The following is a 27,962-nucleotide window of genomic DNA, read 5'->3' on the forward strand; positions in this document are numbered from 1 at the left end:
CCCAGCACCAGTTTACACTTACCCTTCTCCCCAGGGATTTTCTTAAACTGCTCCATCACCTCTTGTTCCGACTTGAAGGGGGAATACTTGTAAATGAGCTCAGTCTCAATAGAAAATTTCTCCATGTTGTCGGTCATGGGCTCCTGGGTACGTGTGTTCCAGGTGGGCAGCGGGACAATCACCTGTGGAAAGGATTGGATGGGGATTAAGATAAAGCTCCAACCCTTTCTCTTGAGAAAGGCACACTTCACTGGCTCCCATGCTTGGGTTAAGTTATTTCTTCTGATGGCCTCTACCTACAGCATTGATCCCCTTCCTACTCAGCTGTTATTGGAGGGGGTATTAACTCAGTGGCCAACACCCAAAAACCATGGTTTCCCATCCCCTCAGAGTTACCTTCTTATACAGTTCATCTTCTCAGACCAAGATATTTTACCCCAAGTACAATGGAAACCACAAGAAAAATCAACCTCAGAACAGGTTCTTTTCCTCTTAGAAGCTCAGATGAGGTACAGAGAACAACAGAAGGTTCATCTTAGCAAATACCCAGCATTCTATTTTAGACTGACAAAGGGCATGCAAACCTCATCGATGCCTTCTTCCTCGTGAAACGTGCGCGACAGGAAGAGGCAGGTCATGGTGGTGTCTTTCTTAGTGAAGAGGATAAAATCCTTCCCAATCCGCATGGAACCCCTGGAGGCAGATTTTAGAGCGTGTGGAAAGTCAGTCTGAAAAACTCAACACTTCCTACTACAAGTCCCGGGCTACCAGGGTCCCTTCCCCTCAACTATATTCATTTTGAAATGCAACAAACATGAGATAATATCTGAATATCTCAAAATGGTTTAAGACAAACATCTTGTCATGCTATACAAACAAAAATCATTCAGGCCCGAAATAACTTGATTCACCCCACAAAAATGACAATCCAGAAAAGGACATTTTCGTAGGATTAGATGGAGGCCTGTGGGCTTGTTCCCCAAAACATCCAGCACCAGCTATAGCCAAAGGTAGGATCTTCTAGCTCCACAGAAAACCTGCTCCAGACTCACGTGGATGCATATACAGCATAAGGCCAAGTGGGCATCACTTTCTCCAGCCATGTGGGCAGCAGCAGCGGCAACCAGAAGAGCTTACAGGGTGCAAACTATGGAATCACTACAACATTCAGAGCTCCTTGCCCACAGTGGCCAGCACTAGCTCCAGGGCACTGGACCCAGTGGCCTCCTGAACAGCCCTGCCCAACCTTACTCTCCTTTCCCATTTCTACCTCTCTCTGCCAGTTTCCTTCTCCCCCACTCTTTCACCATTTGCTTCCCCTGAAGCACTCCCCCAGTAAAGGAAAATGGAAGTTACTTATGTGTAACTGGATGTTCTTTGAGATGTGTGGTCCCTTTGTGATTCCACACATAGGTGCATTGTGTACGTGTATACCCGAGTCTGGAGATTTTTAGTAAGCCGTGTCCCTTGGTCCGCACATGCACAATTGCTCTCCTCGTGCCCTGAACCAAGGATAGAAGAGAAGTGTGGAATGATGATACTCCAGTTCCTCCTCTTACCATGAATCCAGTCATGATACGCAATGCGGGGATGGACGACAGATAGTGGAATACAGACCACACATCTTGAAGAACCTCCAGTTACAAGTAACCAACCCCCATTTCTTCGAGATGGACTGGAGATTAGCAAACAGGAGTCAAACAGGAGGTGGGTGCAAGGATGCAGATGGTATGGATATGTGCAGTACTGCCATTCCCACAGCTTTATCTGCAGCAGAGGTTTGGCCTAATGCATAATGTTTTGTGACAGTATGGACAGAGCTCCAGATAGCCACCCTACACACATCTAATAGAGGTATGTCTCAAGAGGTTGCTTGTACTCTAATGGAGTGGATTCTCATGCCCTCCCAGGGTTAGAGGAAGGATATCTGCTAGTTGGTAAAGAAGGATGATGCCGCTTGAGCTCCATTCAGAGAGCGTCTCTGGGTAGATGATAATGCTTGACCCTTGATCACTTTGCTGACGCAATAAATAAATAGTCTACATGTTTTCCTAACTGCTTTTGTTCTCTGCAGATAGAATGCCAGTGCCCCGCTGGACATCTAGAGAAAGAGTGAAGTCTTCTCTCCTCATCAGAAGTATGAGGCTTTGGAAAAAAAAAAGTACCAATAAGTGGATGGTTTGATTTATGTGAAATTCAGGAATTACTCTAGGAATGAATTTTGGTGGAAGTGAAGAAAGACCTTTTTATGAAAAATGGTATATAATGGATCTTCCATGAGTGCTCCCAGCCCGCTCACCATTCTGGCTGATGCAATGGCAACTAGGGAGGCAACTCTCATCAACAGGTGGGACATGGAACAAGTGGCTATTTGTTCAAAAGGAGATGTGGTAAATACTGAAAGTATTAGATTAAGATCCCATTGTAATGTTGGTTTAACCACTGGTGGGAAAATTCTAATTAGTCCAATCAGAAATCTAATTGTCTTTGGAGGAGTGAAGATCGTATGATCTTCAAACACAGGATGAAAGGCGCTCACTGCTGCGAGGTGGACTTTATTCCAGTAGGTTGGTGATATGCATGTTGGCTTCTCAAGGGGTCCAGGTGCCTTGTGCAATGTGATTGTCAATGTGGGCTCCCCAACATAAGAGGGAAGCATCCATGACAACAGTCACCTCGGGTAAGGGTGTGAGAAAAAGAACCCTCACAAACTTTTTCTGGGTTTGCCCACCAGGCAGGAGAAGCCATCATCTTGGCCGGGATTGTTATTCTGGCACTGTCATAGAAACATAGAATATAAGGGTTGGAAGGGACCTCAGGAGGTCATCTAGTCCAATCTCCTGCTCAAAGCCCCAGCCCTGTCGTCTGGTAAGTAGACGGACTGAAGTCAGGTTTGTAGACAGTGGAGGTGGAGCCTGGAAAATGGTGTTACGTGAGTGCATGAGGCCACATGGCCTAGAAGGGAAGGGCAGACACTGACTGGAGTCTGAGGTTTGATACAGACCTATTTTATCATATTGCTCTTGGTGCGGAATCTCTCCATCAGGAGAGGTAGACTCTTGCTGTAGTCAAGTCCAGAATAGTTTCTATGAAATATGTGGTCCTTGTGGGAATCAAAGTTGACTTTTCTTCGCTGATACAGATTCCCAGGAGAGATAATAGACTAGAAATGGGGTTGCTGACTGGATCTCCATGCTGGATCTGCCCATCAGTAGCCAGTCGCCGAAATCTGGAAAGACAATAAAGCTGTTTCTTCTCATCCAGGTCGCCACCACTGAAAAAGACTTTTGCAAGACGGTAGGTGCCATAGCTAGTCTGAACAGGAGGAGTCTGAATTGGTAATGGTCTCATGGGGGAGATGCTCACATGCAGAGAAGGTGGGGAAACCAGAACTGGCAAGATCAGAATGGGGTTATCAGAGTAACTCTGGCTCTCTCCCTCCTGATCTTGCAGAAGAAACGCGAAAGCAGGGGTTGAGGGGGGGAAGGTGTAATTGATCTGGTCTGACCAGCGGATGACAAGGGCTTCGCCTTGGGAATGCGTGCCAAGATCCCCTCTGGAGCAGTATGTGATGATTTGCTATTGCCATAGAAGGCAAAGAGATCCCTAGTCAGATCTGGTCTGGTTGAAAATGTCGCTGACCTACGGTGTCATGCCATTCATGGTCAGTCACCAATTTCCTGCTGAGAGAGCCAACAATCATGTTCTGAGTCCCTGGAAGATAGGCCGCCAACAACAAGATCTTGTTGGCAATGCACCAATTGCACAACCAGAGCACTTCTGCACAAAGCGCCAGTGACCACATGCCCATTTGTTGGCATAATAAACTGTAGTGTTATTTTCAGAGTAGCAGCCGTGTTAGTCGGTATCCGCAAAAAGAAAAGTAGGACTTGTGACACCCTAGAGACTAATGAATTGAAGTGAGCTGTAGCTCATGAAAGCTTGCTCAAATAATCGGATGCATTCCGATGAATAGTATTATTGTCCAACATAATGAGAATATGATGGGAGCAAACCGATGGGAGAAATACATGACACCCTCTGTACCGTTCAAAGCTCCAGACTGTTGATATGCACTCTGGATCCCCAAGTGGTCCAAGTCCCCTGCGTCATGTGCTCGCTCATATGGGCACCCCATCTGGCAAGTGATGCATCTACGATGATCTTCATGGCCGGGAAGGATGGAAGGAAGGGCATCTCTTGCAGACCTGACGAGAGAGTCTGTCCACCATTGGAAGGAGGATAGTACATCTGGGGGAAGCTGTCAGCAGAAGGTCCATGGTACGTCACGTGGGAGAATAGACCTTCTGGAGCCACAGGTGAAGGTACAGATGGGCGAAGGCAGTGATATATGTGAGGCCACCATATGGCCATGGAAAGAAAGGCAAGTACTGACTGGAACAAAAGGACTGATGACCACTTGGCAATCAGCTCCTGCAGCATCTGAAATCTGTCCCTCAGTAGGCAGGCTTGTGCCAAAACTACATCAATAGATGCCCCAATGAATTCTAGGAACTGTTGGGGTCCAAAATTGATTTTTCAATGTTTACATTCACCCCCAGGGAAGAGAGAGAAGTATAAGCAACATGGAGGTCGAGGTTCGAGCCTCCCTTGTGGATCATTCTGCTAAGAGCCAGTTACCAAGATACAGGAATATAAGGACCCCCTTATGCCAGAGGTGTGCTGATAGTACAGACAAAACTTTGGTAAAGACTCATGGAGCCATGGTGAGTCCAAATGGTAGGACCCTGTATTGGAAGTGCCAAAGGCCAACTGTGAACTTTAAGAACCTCTTGTGGGTTGGATGGATGTCTATGTAAAAATAGGTGTCCTGCATATCAAGAGCTGTAAACCACATTTCTTTCTCTAGCGAAGGGATGACGACTGCTAAGGTGACCATGCAAAACTTCTTGTTTTGCATATGACCCGACTGAGATGGAGGTCTAAGACTGGTCTCCACCTACCCTTCTGCTTGGGTACAAAGAAATAAATGGAGTAAAATCCTGCGCCGATAGGTCGGAGGAACTGCTTCTATCACTCCCCTTTTCAGTAGGGAGTCCACCTCTAGGGTGAGGATACTGTCATGGGAGTGGTCCCTGAGGCAGGATCAGGGCAGGTGATGAGGAAGCGTTGTGAACTTGATTGCATAGCCATGTCAAACGACATCCAGGATGCACTTGTCCATTGTTATACTCCAATCTGGTAAAAAGAGTACTAGACACCCCCCTAAAGGGTGTGGGTCAGGTGTAAGGCAGGAGACAAGGTGGTTGGCAGCTCTCTAGGTGCACTCAGAAATATTTCTTCAGCAAAGGCTGAGCATGTAATGTTGAATACTGTGATGACAGACCTGAAGGACGAGCTCTTTGAGTCTTCTGCTGCTTGTGAGGAGGTTCACAGGGCCATTGATGGAAGAAATGAGGAGCTCTGAACCAACATGCAGGTGCCTGAGGGAAGAACTTGTACTTTGGGTGTAGATACCTTGGGGACCATAAAGTGGCTCTGGAATCCACGAGGGACTGAAAGGAAGGTCCTCTATAGTATTCTGCACTTCCCTGGGCACATAACGGGTGGATCTGGCAGTTTGTTAAACTTCTTATCGTGCTTATGACCTGTTTCTCTGTGGCTAGAACTCATAGAAGATGCATCATCCTTCTTGAGCCTGGAGGGAGACTTACGGCCATGCTTCCTTGCCCCCCTACCGGGCCCCAGCATAGGGTCCGTAATACTGGTACCAGCAGAACCAGACAATCTCCATGGCAGGAGGCACGCTCCTGGGCTTCTCAGGCTGATGTATGGGGCGGGGCGCGAAGAGACTGACGCTTCCAGCCTGGATCTGACGGCAGCCTCATGATAACCTCTATGAGGTGCTTCTTGAGGTGGAGAGCCTAGTCTTCCCAGGTACAGTTTGGGAAGGACAAGCAGATACTGCACCTAGATCAAATGTGGGCTTCTCCCAAGCAGTACAGGCAACATTGCTCATCACTGACCAAGAACAAATGTGGACAGGAGGAGCAGATCTTGAATCCCGATGTTGTCAGCATAATCCAGGCATGGATGCTGAGGGGTGGGGAACCAGAGAAATGGAGTCCCCAAGTGTCTTAATCCTGAAAACTAACACAAAGACTAAAACTACTGAAAAAAAAAAAGCAACCAAAACTATGTATAATTCTAAAAACAGGTGGTGGTTTTTTGTTTTTTTTTTAAGTGCATCAGAGAAAGGTGAGAGGACAGCAGCAGCTTTGACTCGGATCATGTGGTGGTGAGAAAGAACTGAGGGCACAGTCAGCCTGCCCAATCCTTTGTTGCCTCGGATGAAGCCATGAGGTGGAGCAAGGGCACATGTGCGGACCAACAGAACTACTACTTTTAAATTCTCAGGTTCCAGACACATAACCTTGAGTGGAATCCAATAGGAACCATCATTCAAAACGTCACTCCTTGGTGGAATGAAGTAGCACTTCTCAACCCTTTTTGGGGAGGGTATGCACAAGGCAGGAGTTCATCACACTACTCTGGCCTCACTGACTGGGAGGGTCACTCGACTGGGACTCAAGGGTTGTAAAATGTTCAATAGTCTATTCTGAGGCTCTTGGAACCTCCTTGAGCTGGATCTGGAGCTCAGATGCCACTCTTTGTAAGAGTTCATGATATTGCCTGTGATCATCAGGCAGAGCTGGTGAAGATGGGGTGACTACTTCATTTGGCAAGGACAATGAAATGGCCACTGAAACTCCTGAATCTGGCGCAACTTCCTCCTCTTCACACTCTGATGAAGCCAGTTGGTGTCAGCCAAGAGAGGGTAGATAAGGTTCATGCACAGATCTGAGGTGCCTAGAGAGTAAGGGTCCCAGGGAGGGAGGGATAGCTCGGTGATTTGAGCATTGGCCTGCTAAACCCAGGGTTGTGACTTCAATCCTTGAGGGGGCCATTTAGGGATCTGGGGCAAAAATTGGGGACTGGTCCTGCTTTGAGCAGGGGGTTGGACTAGATGACCTCCTGAGGTTCCTTCCAACCCTGATATTCTATGACTCCAGTAATGCCAGCATGAGCAGTCAACCAGTTGGAGCCAACCTCATGGCACTGGGAAGTCATATCTTGGCAGAGACAGGACCCTGATCTACTGGAACTTCTGATCAGACTCATCTCCCTATGAAGGGTAGAGGTTCATCTGGAGCCTCTGACTCATCAGATCAGAAGGTAGGTTCCCAACTGACAAGCAGAACCATCAGTACCAACAGATGGATACTCAGATTTGTGGATGGTAGAGATCACCCCAGTGTCTTCGAGGTGGTTTCTTCCAGGTGTGATGCTATATCTAAATAAAGTTGGACTTAAGAGGAGAGGGGATTGAGGACAGGGAGAGCAAAAATGTACTCCAGGGAAACATAGGTCTCAGACCACCTCAAGGTGCTAGGTGTATGGGTGGTTGGGCCGCTAGACCCGAGACTTCCCTGGATATAGTGGACATTGAATCCTTTTGGGGCTCTGTTGGTATCGGTACAGAGTCTGATCTGGATGTGTCCTTTGGCTTATACATCAGCATCAAGATTGGTACCAATGGATCCATACTCCTATGGGCCACATTCTCCTGCAGTGGCTGTTTACCTGGGCCTAAGTCCTTATCATCCATGTGCACGGACTCGCCTGACTTGGACAGAATCAGGGATGGATCTTTTCAGAGCATATTTTACAGAGGATCTGTACCGATGCTTGTGACAGTGCCCCTTACTCTAATAAGAAGCCTTTCATTCTCTAGGCTTGGAAGTTGTAGTCTCAGCTCCTGAGCTCATGTTCAGAGGGGCACTGCCAATTTATTGAGACCAGTGTACAGAGGGGGCTCCTTGGCCCAGATCAACTGGGGTCTCATGGCTTTTTCAGTCTGAGCTCTCAACCCCAAGTCTGAGGAGGGAAGCAATGGCAGATGCAGAGACGTGAACCTCACTGAGACAGTAAAGGCAGTGCTGGTGTTAGTCACACACTGAAAAGAAGCAGGGGTAGGAAACACGGAAACAGTTCTTAAACCCCAGGACACAAGGCATAGTCCTTGCCTTCAGGAGAGAATTTTCCCAAGGCAGGGAACAAATAGTGAAAATACTAAAATACTACTATTTACAATATGTAAGTACAGATTAAAGAAAATGACAGAAGCAGCTGCAGACCCAGAAGATTCTGACTCAGGTCATGTGACAGTAAAAAGAAATTGGAAGAGGGTTGGTCCATACCGCCCATTGTACTCTTGGTTCAGAACACAAGGAGAGTAACTGCATGTGTGAACCAGTGGACACTTTTTACTAAAAATCTCTGGACTCAGACATACAGTGCACTTGTGTACCCATATATGGAATACAAATAAGGACCATCACTTGAAGAAAACTAGAATTTCTGTAACTTGCCTTTGCATTAGAAAACTGTTCAATTGAGAGGCAGCATGCTCCGGCAGATGTTGCACTGGACCGGACTCAAGATACCTGGATTCTATACCGAGTTCTACCAATGACCTGCTGCATAACCCTGGGTGAGTCACTTCTCTTTGTGCACTATCCACCCTTTGTCCATCTCGTTTATTTAGACTGTGAGCTCTTCAGGGCAGGGACTGTCTATTACTATTGCTTTTGTTTGTACAGTGCCTAGCACAATGGGATTCTGATCCTGGTTGGGGCCTCTAGGAACTACTGGAATACAGAAACCCATTAATCTAAATTCTGGGTCAGACATTTCCCCCTGTCCAATTGCCCAAATTCACCAGACTTTAAAAGAGGAAAAAAGTGGAAAAATTAGTGGTCCGGGCCACACTTTTCAGAGGTGACTAGTGATGTTAGATATCCAGCTGACACCTAAAATTGAGACACCCAATAGTCACTTTTAAAGTCTTGGTGTCCCCAAAATAAGCTTTCATTTTGGTATGTTACTCCAGGGGGAATTCTGCACATCTGTGGATACACAGAATTCATCCGTCCCGCATAAATTTTGTCATGTCGTCCCTCCCCCGCCCCTCCGCATAAAATACATTCTGCCCAAGAAGTATTGCATTTCCACCTTTTGCCCACCAGAGGCTGCTCTAGCCCAGAATAGCCAGCCACATGGACACAGCCAGCTGTTCTCGTGCCCCAACAGCCCCTGGTGTGCAAAAGGCAGAACTGCAGCACTTCTGGGGCAAAATGTATTTTCTATGGGGAAAAAAAATTTCTGTGAGTGCCCAGTGTTGCAGAATTCCCCCAGGAGAAGAAGTTCATCACAGCACCCTGCCTGCAGAGTCAGGTTAGGACAGAGTGTGGCACACAAGACTGTTGGGGGTGCGTGTGTCACAGACTGGGATTCAGAAAGGCTAGTGGGGGTGGGAGGGGAGACAGACTGGGCATGGGCTCAGGAGCTTGTGGGGTGACAGTGTTGAGCCACAGGAGGTTGGTTGCAGGAACACTTGGGGATGGGGGAGGAGGCTGCAGAGACCCATGGGGATGGAGGGATCCAGGGACAGGGCAGATGCGTCTGACTGAATGGGAAAGGCTTGTGGTCAGCTAGGGTCTGCATGGGGGAGGCTTCCCAACTCCCTAACAATCCCTCCCACCCCACCAAAAAAACCTTCTCACAACCACACCCAATACCCTCCAGGTTCACTCCCAGGCTCCTTCCCTCTCCCTCAGCTCCTCAGTTACCCGACACCCCCAAGTCTTTGCACTGCTTCTGACAAATGCAGGAAATACAGTTCTGTATTGTAATTTAAATGAATTACTCAAAGTGATCACTCTCGTTACAGTGTGTATGGTAACACCCATTGTTTCATGTTCTCTGTGTATATAAATCTCCCCACTGTATTTTCCACTGCATGCATCCGATAAAGTGAGCTGTAGCTCATGAAAGCTTATGCTCAAATAAATTGGTTAGTCTCTAAGGTGCCACAAGTCCTCCTGTTCTTTTTGCGGGTACAGACTAACACGGCTGCTCCTCTGAGACCTGTCAAAGTTCTGTATTAATATTATTTGTCAAAAAAATTTTACCTGAATCTTTTTTTTTTTGGTCTGTATTGTTAGACATACTTGTTAACAGATATTTTGAAATAAATTACCAAAATAATTGAAACTGGCATTATTGTGTTATTTTGACAACTAAAACATGCAGAATTTTTAATTTTCTGGCACTGAATTTTTAGGTTTTTTGCAGAATTTTTATTTTTTTTGGCACAGAATTCTCCCAGTAGTATGTGCCCCAAACCAAAAGAGCAAATTCTGAGAAAATCAGAACTTCATTCCCAATAAAGATTCACAATCATCCCAGAAAAGTCTTTGGGAATCCAGCACTGGTAGCCACGTTGTATCTACAGGATTCATCTTTAGAGGTCACCACCATAGCCTCCTATTAGCAAATGGTCAATTCAAACCTCATTATGATATTGCCATGTAGTGTAAGTTATTGTGAAGTCATAGCCCTAGGACCAAACTTCATTGCCTGAGAAAGAGTTACAAGGAAAGTGACAGACATACAGAGAGTGTATCCAAAGCTAACAAATAAAGCCACCCATAACTCCCTTATGGTAGCTTTTTAAATGGGACTTTAAGTGTTTCCTTTTTATAGAAGAACATGAAGCTCAACATTTGCTGGCCCTCTATAAGCCAAACTTCAAGATCTCAGAAGGCTGGCTTCTGTTATACCTACGATTTCAAGCCGTTCCCATACTGCCCAATTTGAGTAGACTCTGGTGATCGTTTGGACGATTTACCAAACTGAATCACACTTGCAGCATCACCTGGAATGACAGACAGAAAAAGTATGTAAAAAATATTTTATACATATATTCTCTCTCACACACACAGTTTTTTTACAAGACTATCATGATTACATTACACAGTGACAGATTACATTACACAGTCCAAACGCTGGAGGCCAGAAAAAAGGTTGGTTATGGCTGTGATTTTTTAAAAGATATTTTAATACCAGCAAAAGGAATAATGCAGATTCAATCATAATGGCAAAAGAACCTTTGCGAGTAACGCTTACTTCATTCGGTGAAACAGTATAAACTATTCTGCTAGTTGAAGCTGCATTTACTTTAAAATGGTTTGCTCATATAGTTATACAAGCAAACCTTTTCTAGTGTAGACTAGACCCAGGACCCTTCAGAATTCCACAGAGATACTGTTCTTCTCTCACAAAATAGGGAAATCTTCTTCTGTTCTTAGGTCCAAAACAATTCCAAATACCTTCAGGTTAAAAGAACCCAGCAGGACACCTACAGCAAAGATTCTGCTGCAAACATTATTCAATATCATCAACATTTTGTAAAATACAAAAGCATAAAACTCCACATAAGTCTTTGCACCCATTTCCAAGTCTTTCCTCTATGAAACAATGATCATTTTAACAAAATAGCACTACTAACCAGAGATATGCTGATAAAACAATTGTAAATTCACTGGCAGGTTTCTAGAGCATTGGCTCAAGAATGCTTAAATGGTATTAAAGTAGTATCATTCCAATATGTAAACAAAGAGTATTAAATATTACAGTTGTATTAGCATTAGATACATGGTGCAATCACAATGGAAAGGATGTGACGTGATAAGAGAATATGATTATTCTGAGGTTGTAGGTTTTGGGGACTATTTTTTTATTTGCTTTCCACCACATTAATTCAGGTCTTCCATTATATGTGAGATGGGAAGCCAGCATTTGAAACTACACGCAAAGTGTTAAGCTTCTGTAAGTCCAAGGGATAATGGCTCAGCAAATGATTCCTTTGTGAGGTAACTGAATCCTCAAATTCTTTACTGAGATAAAAGGTTACTTACCTGTAACAGGGGATTCTTTGAGATGCATGGTCCTTATTTGTATTCCAAAACACGAGTGTGCATGTGCGCCGTGCACCAGAGACAGAAGATTGTTGTATCAGTATCCATTGGCCTGCACATGCCGCAGGCGAAGTTATATGAAGCTGTGAGGGATGACACCCCACCACAGTCACCCTCTCACCATCGAGCAACATGGACCACAACAGAGGGGACGGAGGGTGAGTATTGGAATACAAATAGGGACTATACATCTTGAAGAACCTTCAGTTACAGATAAGTAACCTCCTCCTCTTCTTCAAGTGATGGTCTCTATATGTATTCCAAATGCAGTTGAGTACCAAGCAGTGATCAATGTGGAGAAGGTTGCAAGGATGCAAGAGGTACTGCAGTCTGAAGGAAGGCACAACCCACGGCTGTATCTGCTACTGCCCCCTGGGCTATGGCATAGCAGGCCATGAAGGTAAGGACAGGATGCCATGTCACTGCCTGGCAGATGTTATGCCAGGATACATCTGCCAAGGAGGTGGAAGTGGCCGCCTATGTCCATGTCAAGTGTGCCATAATCCAGCTGGGCGGCATGGCATTAGAGAGCATGCACGTATGCAGGCCAAGACCCACTTCGAGACACACTGGAAGGAGAGGGCCTGACCTCGGGATCTGTCTGCAAAGGCGTGGAGAAGCACGGAAGTCACGGGTCCTGTCGAGGTAGAAGGTGAGGTTGCAACAGACATCAAGTGAGTGCAAGTTCTATCTCCCAGACTGGCATGTGGCTTAGGATGCAAGACTGGTAGGTAAATCGACTGCCTGATGTGGAAATCTGAAACCACCGTCACCAAATTTCTCCTGAAGGTATAAGGAGACCTCGTCCTTATGGAAGACTGCCAGGTGGACCAGGACAGAGCTAAGGGAAAGGCCCAAGGCCTAAGGTTCAAGGAGGTGATGGAGAAAGCATCCAGGGAAAGGTTATGGCGCCAAGCTCAGAAGATGGAACAGGCCTATTTCACTATATAGCACACTCTGGTGGAGGCCCGCCTGCTGTGGGTAAGGATGAGGCACACTGGTGCCAACCAGGTGTTAACCACACACAAGCCCCATCCAAAAACCAGGCCATGAGAGTAAGGGGGCCAGGATTGAGGTGGTGGACAGTACCCTGGTCTGGGGTGAGGTCCAGGATCAGGCAGAAAGCCAGAGGAGGTTGGGAAACCACAACTGACCGGGCCAAAATGGAGCGATCAGCAGTATTGTGGCTTGTGTCCTGGCAGATCTTCTGTAGCACCTTGGGAAGGAGGGAAATGGGGCGAGAGGCATAGTGGAGTTTGCCACCCCAAGGCAGGAGAGCACCACTTTGGAAGCTGGGCTCCGTGGCCCCCCAGGAACAGTAAAGGAGGAATTTGTGGGTCTCACACATGGCAAAAAGATCCCAGCAAGGGGTATCCCAGGCATAGCAGAGTGAATGGAGAGTGGGGTCATGGAGTTCCCACTCGTGATTGAGATATCTGTGCTGGCTGAGCACATGGGCCATGGAGTTCTGCGTGCCTGAGAGATATGCTGCGTTCAGCGTGACATGATGGCGGATGCACCAGTTCCAGAGGTGGATGGATTCTGTACAAAGGGACAGAGACTTGGTGCCACCATGCCTGTTTATGTAAGCCACCACCGTGATCTTGTCAGAGGATTTGACCTGACACAGATGAGCAGCAGGAACATGCGGCAAGCCAAGCGGACTGCTCGAAGCTGGAGGACATTGATGCACTCGTGTGCCTCATGCTGAATCCAAAACCCCTGGGCAATGTGCTCACTCAGAGAATGCCCCAACCGGTGAGGAAGACATCTGTGGTCAAGGTGACAGCTGGGACAGGTGTGGTGAAGGGAGTGCTGAAGAACACCTTGGAGAGTCGATCCACCAGATCAGGGAGGCCCAAACCGAGCAGGGAACAAGCAGTGTGTCATCCAAGTGGGTTGCATGACGTCAGGCAACTGACAGGAGCTACAGCTGTAGATAGCACATGTGTAATTGGGTATACATCGTTACGTAGGTGAACTGTGGTGCGGGGGTTGCGGTGAAGGGCCACAGCTACAGCCATCAAGGCGGCGAGGCGGCCTGCCAGGAGAAAGGCCCCAACTGCCATGGACTCGAGAGGAGCATCAAGGAAGTGGATCGTCTGCGTCAGGATGAGCACCGATTTCTCCTCATTAATGCAGACACAGAGTGGCGAGGAGAGAGCGCAGAGCGTGAATGGCGGATGTAGCCTGGTGCAGGAAGGCGTGACGAGAAGCCAGCTGTCCAAATACAGGAACATGGAGCATCCCAGACTCCGGAGCTGTGCTGCCACTACTGCAAACTCTTCTGTGAGGACCGTGGGGGGCTGTCGCAATGCCGAAGGGAGGGCCCTGAACTGGTAGTGTTAGGGCCCTCACGGAAGCGAAAAAATTTGTGGTCAGCCAGGTGGATGTTGATATGAAAGTACGCATCTTTCATGCTGAGAGCTGTGAACCAGACTCCTCAGAGAAGGGAGGGAATAATCAATGTGAAATGAACGTATAGAACTTTGTCTTGCAGATGAAGGTGTTGAGAATCTGGACATGGAGTATAGGGCGGAGCCCTCCACCCTTCTTCGGGATGAGAAATACGGAGAGTAGAAATCCTAGCTAATGAAGGGGTGGAGCACCGGTTCTATCACGCCCTTGGTGATGACGGCATTTGCCTCGTTTTGTGGCAGGGATTCCCTTGTGGGAGCCCAGTGAAGTTGGGAGGTGAGAAACCTGATAGAGTAACCATGCTGTACAACCCCCAGCACCCAACAGTCATAGAATATCAGGGTTGGAAGGGACCCCAGAAGGTCATCTAGTCCAACCCCCTAAGTCCGTGGTGATCTTGCTCCTGTTGTGGGGAAAAGGGGAAAGACAGCCCCAAAGGTAACGGGGGAGATGGGAGGACGAGGGTGGTGATGCAGGGGACTCTCAGCGTCAAACTTGTGCGTAAAAAAAATGTGGTTGATGAGGCAAGGAAGAGGTGGCTGTGGCAGGAGCAGAGGTCTGGGGCCACTGGGATCAGTGTCTTCAAGGTGGAGCATCCTCACAGTGGAGATAGTGGTCTGGTATGGTGCACAGGACTGGGGCTGGGAGGGTTGTTATTGCTGGTCTCCACCAGGGTGCTGGGATGTAAATGCCTAGAGGCCAAAGCGTCACCCTTGAGTCCTTCAGGGAGCGAAGGGACTTGGCAAAGACTGATGAGACCAGCTTGTCTTCATCAAAGGGGAGGTCCTGACCTCCTGTTGGAAGCGAGAGGATGGCAGCCACGACTCCCTGTGCATGACTACGCCAGTCGCAAGGGAGCAGGAGGATGCATCTGCGACATCGACCACATCTTGGCGGCTCATCTGGTCAGTCAGGTGATCTTCTTACACAAGGGCCTGGAAGCCTTGCCATTTGTCCAATGGCAAGTCATCCAGGAACTCTCTGCTAGCTTGGCATAATTGTTAAAGCCATACTTTGCTAGCAAAGCCTGGTAATTAGCAATGCAAAACCGCAACACCATGGAAAAGTAGACCTTCTGGCCCAGAAGGGCCAGGTGTTTGGCCACCCTGTGTGCTGGCCATGCATATGATGCCTCAAGCATTTGGTCGCCGTGTGAACCACCAAGGAAAGGGGTGGGGTGGGGGGGCGAAGAAGAGAAAGTCTGTTTCCTAAGACAGAACAAAGAACCGGCTATCTGCCCATTTGGGCATGGGAGGCGGCATGTGCCAGACCATCCACACTGGCCGCAGGACAGCATCGTTGATGGGCACCACAGTGCAAGCCAGTCCCTGGGACTGGAAGATATCCAGCAACTGGTGGTGGTAGTGGTCCTGGAGCTCCTCCAGGGGTATGCCCAAGTTACTAGCAACCCTCTGCAGCAGCTCCTGATACTACTTATGACTGTCAGGAGGCGAGAGGGTGGGGGGAAATCAGGGTATCATCCAGCAAGGAGCAGGTGATGGTAGGGACTGTTGGAACCCATCAATACCGGCTCCACTTCTGAGTCTGAGCTGTCTGGGTCTGGGGTGCAGGGGCCCAGACCGAAGGTTAGGTGCCCTGAGAAGGTAAATAAGGCCAGTGGTGCATTCGATGTTACTGACACCTCACGCTTCTTTTTAGCTTTGCTCTCAGATTGGGGAAGCTCACCATGTGTCTGCACAGGATATCTCACCTGACCGGGCGCTGCTTGGAGAGGGAACACTGAGCTTGGCAGCAGTCTGTGACAGGGGCTGCTACAATGCCCATGAGAGTGTTTGCGACTCCCACTGGGACTTCTCTGGCACCGGCGGCAACTTTGGATCCGAGGCGCGAGAAGTGCTAGGTGGGGGGCTCACCACTGGTGAAGGGTGTTGCACCATCAGAACTGACAGTTCCTGGTCAGACTGGGCACGCAGCCAGGGAGTCTCTTCCATGAGGAACATATGGAGGCGGAACAGTTGAGCCCCACAGCAGGAAGGGGTGGCAGATTTAGCAATGGGCAGCTAGATGGGCTTCCCCAAGGCAATAAAGGGAGTGGTAGTACTCATGACTCATGGAGTATGAGCAAGGGCACGACGAACAGTTTTTGAACTGCCGAACGTGGGGCATAGTCCCGGGGAGAAGCAGGGGAATAGCCTGGCCCCAGATGTGGTGAGGATTAAAACTATAGAAAAAAGAAAGAAATACTAACACTGTACAACGAACAAGCATGTTTGCAGGCAAGCTACGAGTATGGAGGAACAAGGATTCCAACTCCAACCATGCAGCGGTAAGAGGGAACTGAGGGGGCATTGTCCCGCACAGTCTCATATAACCTTGCCTGCACCATGAGGCTATGTACAATGCACATGCGGGCCAACTGACACTGCTGAAAAAAACTTCCAGCTCCAGCGCATATGTGCACCTGTGTTTGGAATTCATATAGGAACCATCACTCAAAGAAGAACAGAGTTATCACAAAGAATCTATTGGGAAGAAAATCTACAAATGCAAAGACTATGTGAAATTCCTTAGTTCAGACAAGACGACTGGAATGCCAAGGGGATCAATATGACTGGCTCTAAAGGTCTAATTACTCATGGAAATTCCATCTTGTGTCAAGTCAAACTAAATAGGGGAAGACACTTCAGAGCAGCTTTTAAGAGCTGCAGTGATCTCTCTCCTCTGGGAGAGGGGGCTAAAGAGTGCCTTCATCTCCCTGCCCCTAACAACCTGCCAGGAACCCTGAAATCTCTAAATGCGTGACCAAAGAAAACAGACTGATGCTTTATTGTGGTCATAGCAGTAGAGACCCCATCTGTGTGTATGGTTCTTTGCCTGTCCTTTTAAATTAAGTTTCCAGCCTGCATGACAAATATCTTTAGTTAAGCTTTATGTTCATGTTCCTTTTCATGCAAGTTTTTGGTGAATAAATGGTATAGCTGCATTGCTTTCTGACCGCACTGTATTCTAAAGGAAGTTGCTCAGGGATCTACCTCTAGGGACCAGCTACCAGTCCACTAATTGGTCCTCATTAGCCAAAGCAAACGGGCAGAGTGTTTGAATCACGTCTGAAAAACCTAACAAGGCTCCTTGTTTTGTCTACTAATCCTCAATAGGCTTTTGGATTCCATGAAGCATTGAGGGAAGAGACAGACAGACCTACACATCACAGGGTGAGTGCTGTAACTTTGGCACTGAAGCACAAACTAGTTGGAGTGAGCAGTAACGATAGAACTTGTTTATACTATAACTTTAGCCATATTATTTGTAGCTTAGTTGTTGTTTTGTTGTCCACAGGGCACAGAGCAAAGAACCACTGAACAAATATCCCAGTACCTAGAACCACATAGCAAGTGGTTGAGTTAGTGGACTTGAATTATTGAAGAAAGGAAAATTTTCAGATAGACGCCTTTTCCCATTCTTCATATTCAGGTCCACTGATCCCGATAACGGGATTTTAATCAGAAATGCAGTTGTACAGGGAAGGTATTAGTTTGGAGCCAGAATTTACCCATTGATCCATGGTATTTCTAAGGCTCATTGGTATCTACGCACAGAAAAAAGAACTAGGCACAACAGAGGCTTGAGTTCATTGTGATGCTATGGCATCCAGCACTTTCCTGCCAAGACCAAACTGGAACACACTTGGATGTCTAATTTCAAGTGTAGCAAAGGTACAACTCCGGACCATGTAGTCACCTTGCCGATTTCTTCATAAAAGAGATACAACCTCATGAATCATAAGATGAAGGATAAACAAATTAGCCTTCAGAGGGAACCCTTAGCTTTACATGCTTCCAACACACAACACCATAGCCATGTGGTCATGAAGGATTTAGATGTCTAAACCCTTCCTTTAAATTGATGTTCAAATAAAAAAAATCAGATCCATTCCAAAATTAAAGTATCGCTTCTTTGGTGTGGCAAGTGCTTCTATCAGCATTCTTTGAATAAGGCCTCAGCATGGAAGACATGAACATAACCTTAGATGACAGGAGGGACCAATGGAATGGCTTAACTAGGCATCTGGTAAAGTTAACAGTTTGATAACAGTTTATTATGGAGGTCTGTGACCATCTTAAGTATGAATGATTCTAAACCTTCTGGATGACTGTATGGGAGTAAATCTTGCCTGGTCTACAAATTCTCAGGACATATGCCTATTGAGGAATTTTCAGGCCCATTGAGAGGCATGCATTAGTCTAAGGTTTGCTTATTTCTGCCTCAGTGTTTAAATGTCAAGACATGCAGAGAATATTGTCTATTGGTAGAATGGTTCCTTGAGAAGAACAGAAATTATTCAGAATATTCTTTTCTGTAACCATTTCCTCTGAAATCTGAGCCCTCTGAGATCTGGATAAGCCAGAGGAGCTTTTCTGTATGTTAAGCACACTAGATGTTCCATGGCCTAGTCTGTTATGTCATAGAACTACAGCTTTCTCAGCCATAATGAGATGAGAATGATTAGACCCAATCTCCCCTGAGCTTACGGAGAACCCTAGTTCATGAGCAGGAAGAGACGACAGACTTAAAGGTGATATTTTGCATATGACCACCCATGTCTGCTGCTTCTAAAACCTTATAGGTGAGCAAAAAATATGGGTCTCTTGGGAACAAAGTTGTTTCTTTTTTTTTTGGTGGGGGGGGGGTGAAACAGCTACCTGCCCCTCTCCTTGGCTCTCCATATTTTCTTGTTGAGAAGAGGAATAGGTGAAGGCTTCACTCTACAGGATCTACTTGCTATCAGCTTAGCCAGGAAATTGAGATTACCCTTCAAATAGAGCAGTGGTTCTCAAACTTTTGTATTGATGATCCCTTTCACACAGCAAGCCTCTGAGTGTGACCCCCCTCCCCTGATAAATATTTAAAAAAAAAGTGTTTTTAACTTAACACTATTATAAATGCTGGAGGCGAAGCAGGATTTGGGGGTAGCAGCTGACAGCTCACAACCCCCCACCTTATAACCTCAAAACCCCCGAGGGGTCATGACCCCCAGTTCGAGAACCCCTGACAGAGGCTACACAAGGACAGGCAACTTTCCCACCCAAACTACGAGGGAATGAGCTTCTTTGTGTAAAAGAGCACTGTCTGTTAATGTGTGGATCAGCTGTTGTGTTTGTAATCAGTGTTATGGCTTTCTAAATACTGGTACAGGTCTTGTTAGAAGTTAGCTCCCAGCCATATAGGCTGCCATCTGTGGTCTCCTCTGTCAATACTAGATCGGAGCTCGCCTGCCCTTGCAAGAACCTGTTCTTGGCTGACCAACTCTCAACTAAGATACCACGATGCACCAAGTGATGAACAGTTACAAGGGTGTCCTGAAGGCTCTCTCTTTTAAAGGAGCACAGATCAATAGTTATCTGAGAAAGGACAGACACGTATATACCATTTTGTGTCCAGGCAGGTATCAATACACTGGAAAATTTCTGAACAGACTTAAAGGGAGGTAGCAATATGAGTGGGTTGAGCCCTGCAAATCTCAAGCATTTTCTGTCGGAGGCCCTGATTGGAATATGTAAATATGCCTTCTTCAGAGATTGCAAGGAGAGTGGGTTCTGGGTTTACATATGGAATGTCTACTTAAAAAACACTACAGTGGCATAGCAGCAGCACTGCAACTGCACCACTGTAGCGCTTCACTGTAGACACGACAGCAATGAGAGCGGTTCTCCCGTCACTGTAGTGACTCCACCTCCTTGAGAGGCAGTAATTAGACAGATGGAAGAATTCTTCCATTGGACTAGCATTGTCCACACCAAGGATTAAATCAGCATAGCTATGTCTCTCAGGGGTGTAGATTTTTCACATCCTTGAGACACAGTAATGTCGATAAAAGTTTTCAGTGTAGACTAGCCCTTTGTCTCTGCAGGTATTGCTTCATGTCTTTGAGGTCCACCACCACCCAGAGGCCACTAAACATCCAGTGATTAAGAATAAAATTGAGTAGAGCCTCTTTTGGGAAACTCCTTCTATAGCTCAATTTTAAAAAGATAGGTAACAAACCTGTGCATATCTTGACTGTCTTGGATGTTCCTAGCCATAAGGAAAGATTAAACACGGCTCTAAGATAGAGAGTAATTGGTTCATTCTCTGAGGTTGCTCTGTCAAAGACATTTGCACCCACCAATCCATAAAGAGAAGTCTCTCCTCAAATTGGCTTTGGGCCTCAGACACTGAGCGTCAAAACTAGGTGTTTGACATCTTCTGGAGGAGGGAGCTGGTTTGAAGTCTCCCCTAACCTCTACCTCACCTATCAGGTTTATTTAATCTTTCTTGAGAACTGCCACACTGTCTATGGTACCTGGAAAAGAACAGGCTCTAGAGGAACAGACTCTTCTTTTGGAATGTCCTGTATTCTCTTGTCTGTTTAAAGGGAGGCAAGATTTCTTGGCCCTTTTTTTGATGCATCTGCCACTGCCTTAGCCAAGTGTTCACCAAACATCTGCCAGGTATTACGATGTTGCAAGCTCACTGGATTCAAGAACGGTTTTCCAAGACCAATGCCTTCCCACAATGGCACTTGAAGCCAGAGCTCAAGCTGAGAACAAGAGTACCATAGGGTTCTGTTCTGTTCAATGTGTACATGAAGCTACTAGAAGATACTATGAGTATATCTGGGCTGCAATGCCATAAGTATGGAGAGTTATAAAGGTATTTCTAACATGCTCATCTCTTTTGTAGCAAAGAGCCACATGAACAGCCAGGGAAAGCAAACATTTGTTCCAACACATCATATATTTCATCCTTCCTTTGTTGAGTTCCATGTTTAAGTGAGATTGTTCTGGTCTGTCTACAGGGCAAACATTGCCAAGCCATTCGAAGACCACATTTTTGGAGGGGAGGCTTGTACAGAGAAGTGTTTTACACTGAACACAAGGCTCAGCCTGATTTCTGGTGGTAGGAAAGTCTGGTAGATGACCTTCTACAGGCCCTTGCAAGTTTCATCCTGAAGTCAGTTGGCTGCAACATCTGCCCTGAGCGGGTATCAGAGAGATCATCTCTGAGATTGCTAGATCCTAAACCATCACATACAAGAGCTGAGACCTTCAGGAAGATCTGGAATTGGATGGGGATCCAGTGCAGCATGCACAGCGACATGCTCTTTTCAGCAGTTCCGTTCAAGTTTGGTGCTGCATAATGAACGAGGTAGAGCTTCCACATGGCTCCTATGTGGCCTTCATTACTGGCAGAACCCATTGTGGTCATCCAGCCTGGAGGCAATGAAGACACAGATCACTGTGATTAGGTCTGCATCACAAAGAATCACTCTTCTGGCCTGCTGAGGAGTCAGTAAGAGCTGCATATCAACTTAAATGGCAGATCTGAAAGAGCAAAGACCTGGTTCCATCCAATTCTTCAAAGCACCTCCCCTCCCCCTTCCTACAAGCATCGCATTTATCCTTCCCAGACCAAGGATGAACCAACACTTTCACTCAAGCACCAAGTCAATTGGCAAAGGACATAATTCATCTCTGATGCACAGCGTTGTCATGAACTGTTACTACTGAAGCCCATATCATCCTCTAATATCTTCTAGTAATTCAATATACATGCTGAAAGATAGACACAGGTCTGAATACTGCAAGATTCCACAGATGAGCACGCTCAGGGAAGACTAGAAACCAATCACCATAACCCTGTCGGATAGGTCCACAAGAAATGACACTTAGCCAATTCAGTGCGACTCCACCCATCCTGCCAGGTCACCCCGACAAGGCTGTAATACAGAGAGGCAGTGTCAAAAGTTGCTGGTAAGTCTTAAAATATTAAGATGGATGTCTGCCTTCTGTCCAAGACCAAAAGACGAACATGTGTTAACCTTCAGGACACACTGTAAGACCCAAATTGTCTCCCTGGCCCACAGGAAGTTGAGGGAAAGGCTGAGGCTGGCACTTCAGAGGTAGTTATGCTGATAGGTTGCTGCTGTAACTGTGCTCTCACTAAATCAACTGCTGAGTCTGCTATTAACTGTATAGTTTGCCAAGAGTACCCAGAGCCTGGGATAGATGCCCTTATGTAGTTAGTACAAACCTCAATTAATCAAATAAATGACTGAGAAACTTCTAAGTTATTGATATATCAGGTGCTCCTGGAATCTTTTTTGCCCCACTTTCTTAATAACCTTACTCAAAGAAGGGAAGACAGACAGGGCTTTGATTGGTAAGATCTTCTGCAACCCATGTTAAACTATTGCAAATTTTATGGCAGCCAATACCATTCTGGGATAAGGTATTCATATGCTTCGGATCAGCAGATGATCTAGGTGGGTGTCACTAATCATGAGAGTAAAGGATTCATTTATCTGGTGGCATGGACTTCCCATAGTTCTTAGAGGTCCAGTAGTGATGTGCCTGAGTCAAACTTGTGAAAGAGGGTCTTCAGAATCCATCTGCTTGGTCCTGGAAAAGCTTCCTGAGTTTAGCCAGACTTTTCTGCAAAGCAGGCAGAGAACTCCTCAGCAGGACATATTTGGGTCCAAGACAGACTGAAGGAAGTGTGGTTTAATTATTCTCGTCACCGTTTCGCTGATTCCATGGCAGAGGCAAAGGTGGCTCTTAGTCTCCCTTGCAGATGTGACATGGATTTGTATAGACTCCGTGTGACAATCAGTTTCAATTTCTGTCTTGTGCCACTGCTGATTTAATTGTCTGACCTAAGTTTTTATACCACATGCATCACTCATTGCGCCCACCAAAACCATAGGGATGTGACACTGGCAGAATACTTGTAAGGATTAAAGTTATTTTTCCTCAGCCTGACACTGCAAATACAACTTCCTGTCACTTACTTGAATCCATTCCTGCTCCATCATCCAAAAAACATAGCATGAAGCCACCTCTCAGGTCCTCTCGTCTTTCTACAACAAGAGAAGAATTAACAGAACCATTACACGCAAACAGGAAGGGGAATTAAAAATTATTTGAAAGCGTCCAAACAGTTTTCATGAATGGAGTAGTACAGCAAGTAGGACTCAAACTTCAAGCTGACTTTTGTGTGGTACAACTACAAAATGGTTAGTCACCATCAATAACATCTCTTAGTAGAGAAAACAGGAGCAGATGACATTGTGGGTGTTTTTATTACAGAAAAATTATTACTCTCTTTCATCAGGAAAGAAAGGTAGTCTAAGCTCACATGCTAAATCAAGGCAAGCAGAGGAAGCTTACATCTTAAATTTCTGAGAAGTAAATAATCAAGCTGTGTATAATTGTGGTCACCTATGTTCCAAAATGAGAAACTGAAACAGGTGCAAAAAAGAGCTACTAGGATGATCAGGTGAATGAAGGGCCCAGAGCTTGGATTGTTTAGTAAAGCTAACAGAAGGCTGCAGGGGGTTTTCTGCTCTCTGTAAATACATTAGGGGGATAAATACCAGGAAGGGTGAATAGCTACTTAAGCTAAATGACAACATAGGCAGAAGAACAAATGGATATAAACTGGCCATGAACAAATCCAGGCTGGAAATTAGAAGTAGGTATCTAACCATCAGAGGGATGAGGTTCTGGAACAGTCTCCAAACAGAAATTGTGGGGGCAAACAACATTAAGAGATGAGACCTTGAAATGAGCTGGAAATGAGACCTTGGGAGAGGCCCTGGGCTCAGAGGTGACACTGCGCATTCTCTCAGGTGCTTGACTGGCTGGTTCTTGCCCACATGCTCAGGGTCTAACTGATCACCATATGTGGGGTCAGGAGGGAATTCTACCCTACGTCAGAGCTGGCAGTGAGCTTGGAGGTTATTCACTTTCCTCTGCAGCATGTGGGTGCAGGTCACTTGCCAGGATTATCTGGGTTTATCTCAAGGAATCATTTCCCTGCCAGTGCAGAGGGCTCTGGCACTGGTACATCTTGGTCCCTCCTATTCTCTGCCTATATCACATAATACTCTGGTCTCCTGTGGGTTGTAATACTTTGGTCTCATTTCAGTTGCTGGGTTAGTGGGCGGGTATTGGGTGGTGTTGGTACCCAGTGCTACATGAGGTCACACTGGATGATCTATTGGTCCCTTCTGGCCTTAAATTCTATAAGATTCCCTTACTCTGGTACAGGATTCTAGTAGATTCAATTCAAGACCCATCTAAAGACAATGCAAGGCTCCCCTCACCACCCTCCTACACCTCTCCTTCTAAATGATTTTTTGATATTAGAAATGTAATAGATTTGAAGGCATTACTAATGGGACACTTGACCTTAGGGAGTGTGTCCAGTACCATTTTATCTACTTGTAAATCCGTAATTTGCTGGGTGTATTTTGCAGTCCTCCTGACATTGCTGGCATCGAAGGAAAGACAAGTCTGACTTACCTATATAAATATCTATTCTCGTGGCATCAGCATCTCTACAAAGTAACAAAAACACAATCAGCGTCCAAAGAGCGAATGAAGGTGAAACACTCTAGGAGCCCGAGAGGATTCTGCATGTATGAGTGGGAATTTCAACAGGAGCGATCATTATGGATCAAAAACTGTGTAATTCTCTAAGTATGCAGTGTTGTTGTAGCCGCATCAGTCCCAAGACATTACAGAGAAAAAGCAAGTTAGGTAGTATCTTTTATTGGACCAAATTCTGTTGGTGAGAGACGAGCTTACACAAAGCTTTTCTTCAAGAGCTGTGTGTAAGCTCGAAAGCTTGTCTCTCAACAGAAATTGATCCAATAAAAGATATTACCTCACACACCATGTCTCTCTAAGGCTAAGCATCAGCACCCCTAAAAGAAATTGAAGAGACTTTGGTGTACCATCGCATTTTTGGCCTTCCCTTGTTCAGATCCAAACTCCACCACAAGCCACTGATGCTGCATACTAATTAAACCTGGTTACAATGCAAATACCTATTCTGTAACAGACACTCATTTCATGAGAGAAACAAGTACATGAAGAAAAAAAATATCTTTGTATATCATGATGGAATAAGCCTGCAACTTCAAGATTCTTTCAGCTTTTGAAAGACATCACTTACCTTCTACTCAAGCAAGAGTTCTTCAGAGTCTGTGCTCCCCTTCATGTCTGGAACCCCCCTCCCTATCCCAATGCACCAGATGCCCTTCCTATTCTTCAAACTGCCATAAAATTCACTTTTACAAAGCACAAGAATGCAAAACCACATCAAAAGGCTAAGGAAAAAAAGGATGTAAGATTGATCCTTCTTGGTCTCCCAACACACTTCGTGTTTTCTAGCTGTTTACACTATCAGTTTTTCAAGATGGGACCCTGTCCTCCTCTTGGGCAGGGCCTGTATCTTATGTAGGACACAGGTGCACCATCACCAATCAGCTATAAGCTTCTGCATTACATCTTTCTTCTTAAGATCTACTGGTAGTGAAGGTCACTCAGCTGCTTACCCTAAATATGTAGGCTAGATAAACCACAGCAACTTAATTAGCTCCCAATACAAACACAATCTCAAATACATACCTGGCATTATCTACAAGCTCAGCAAGGGCACCAAACAAGAACTCATGAGTGGTTCTGAAATGTCAAACACTGAGAGTCAGGAAGGTTACTGCAATATTGAAGGAGACTATATCTCTCAATTTAATATGTATGTCAAACTAATTTTTATCAAGTTTCTAACTAATTTGTAACATACTTCCTCGCCAATCAATATAACAAAACTAGAAATTAGTGGTGCACTATTCATAGAAGATTAGGGTTGGAAGAGACCTCAGGAGGTCATCTAGTACTGTCAAAAACAGGGGACAAATAAAACAGCTACTGATTAAATAATATTAAGTTTAGATTTTCTTGATTCAAACTGTGATCTTTGTGTAGTGGCATTAAGAGTATTAGCTAAGGGGAAAATTATATTCCAGTTCCCCTTATTACGAGGTGTCAAAACAGTGAATCACTGACTGGCACTCTTCTAGCAAGAAGTAATCAATACATGTGAATCCTTGATTACTTACTATACTGACTGGTTCTTTTAAATTAACTAATTAAATCATTTTAACTAATAAAAGATGCCCTGGCAATGACTACACTGCACAGGATTGGAGGTTTCTTTTCCTTAAAAGCATCTCTTCAAATTCCAAGATTTAAATTTCTGATAAATATGAACTTGGTATGCATTCATATGCTTACTACTGTTGCACAAATCAGGTGATATTTGCCAGAGAAATCAGTAGCTGCAGCTGTTGCTAATCCAGAAAAAGATGCTCATGAGCCAGCATGGTATGTTTAATCGTATGATCTTAGGAATTCAATGTCAAAATTTCTCTGACTGAATCCCAGTTCACTATAATCCTGAAGAATATTTGAGTCCAAAGTTCTTAATTGTCATAATTCGTAAGAGGTGCCCAATCCAAAATTGTAACATTCCACGTGGTTGCTCTGCGGTACTCTTTTCCAGCAAAACCTTTTACTGGCTCTTGTTCCGTTTTCTTTAAAACTTTCATTTCTTTTTTTGTCAAAGACCAATAGATGTAAAATTTCTGCTGTACATCCAACATGGTGTTGCATCTTCAAAAGCTAATCGGTTTTCAAATGCAGACTAGCTATGACCCTGTGATAACTTCAGCTAAACTATGGGAAATGCAGAGACTGGATGAATGGTGTTCCTTCCCAGGTTAAATTAAATGACCAGTATAGATTGGGCCACATCTAGAGCTAAAAATGCACGTTTATTGACTCTGAACTTTACAAGAACATTAAGTAGGGCTGTCAAGTGATTAAATTATATTCGATTATTGTTTAACAGTGTGATTAATTGTGATTAATTTTTTAAAATATTTTGGATGCTTTCTACATTTTCAAATATCTTGATTTCAGTTATAACAGAATACAAAGTGTACAGTGCTCACTTTATATTTATTTTTTATTACAAATATTTGCACTGTAAAAAAGAAATAGTATTTTTAAATTCACCTCATACAAGTACTGTAGTGCAATCTCTATCATGAAAGTCGAATTTACAAATGTAGAATTATGTACAAAAATAACTGCACTCAAAACAATGTAAAACTTCAGAGCCTACAAGTCCACTCAGTCCTATTTCCTTGTTCAGCCAAACGCTCAGAAAAGTTTGTTTACATTTGCAAGAGATAATGCTGCCCGCTTCTTGTTCACGTCACCTGAAAGTGAGAACAGATGTTCACATGGCACTCTTAGTAGCCAGCTTCGCAAGATATTTACATGACAAGTGCTCTAAAGATTCATATATCCCTTCATGCTTCAACCACCATTCCAGAGGACATGCGTCCATGCGGACAACAGGTTCTCCTCGATAACAATCCAAAGCAGTGTGGAGCATCACAAGTTCATTTTCATCATCTGAGTCAGATGCCACCAACAGAAGGTTGATTTTCTTTTTTGGTGGTTCGGGTTCTGTAGTTTCTGCATTGGAGTGTTGCTCTTTTAAGACTTCTGAAAGCATGCTCCACACTTCATCCCTCTCAGAGTTTGGAAGGCACCTCAGATTCTTAAACCTTGGATCAAGAACGGTAGCTCTCTTTAGAAATCTCACATTGGTATCTTCTTTGCATTTTGTCAAATCTGGAGCGAAAGCCGTCTTAAATTGAACATGTGCTGACTCATCATCTGAGACTACTAACATATGAAACATATGGCAGAATGTGGGTAAAATAGAGCCAGAGACATACAATTCTCCACCAACAAGTTCAGTCACAAGTTTAATTAACATTTTTTTTCAAGGAGTGTCATCAGCATGGAAGCATGTCCTCTGGAATAGTGGCCAAAGCATGAA

General features: G+C 45.2%; 1 protein-coding gene across 2 annotated transcripts in view; it reads right to left on the reverse strand.

Annotated features, from left to right (window-relative positions):
• Window positions 1-27,962, reverse strand: part of MORC2 (MORC family CW-type zinc finger 2) — a 111,951-nt gene that overhangs the window by 76,868 nt on the left and 7,121 nt on the right. For both annotated transcript variants that reach the window (XM_084649143.1, XM_084649142.1), the window contains exons 2-7: window positions 25,676-25,729; window positions 24,566-24,600; window positions 23,050-23,118; window positions 10,651-10,741; window positions 585-693; window positions 23-182 (exon numbers count right to left, since the gene is read on the reverse strand). In XM_084649143.1, the coding sequence (XP_084505269.1) occupies window positions 23-182; window positions 585-693; window positions 10,651-10,741; window positions 23,050-23,118; window positions 24,566-24,600; window positions 25,676-25,729 (518 nt within the window). The remainder of the gene's footprint in view (window positions 1-22; window positions 183-584; window positions 694-10,650; window positions 10,742-23,049; window positions 23,119-24,565; window positions 24,601-25,675; window positions 25,730-27,962) is intronic.

Source organism: Lepidochelys olivacea (assembly GCF_965140295.1).
Source record: "Lepidochelys olivacea isolate rLepOli2 genome assembly, chromosome: 15".
Lineage (NCBI taxonomy): Eukaryota > Metazoa > Chordata > Testudines > Cheloniidae > Lepidochelys > Lepidochelys olivacea.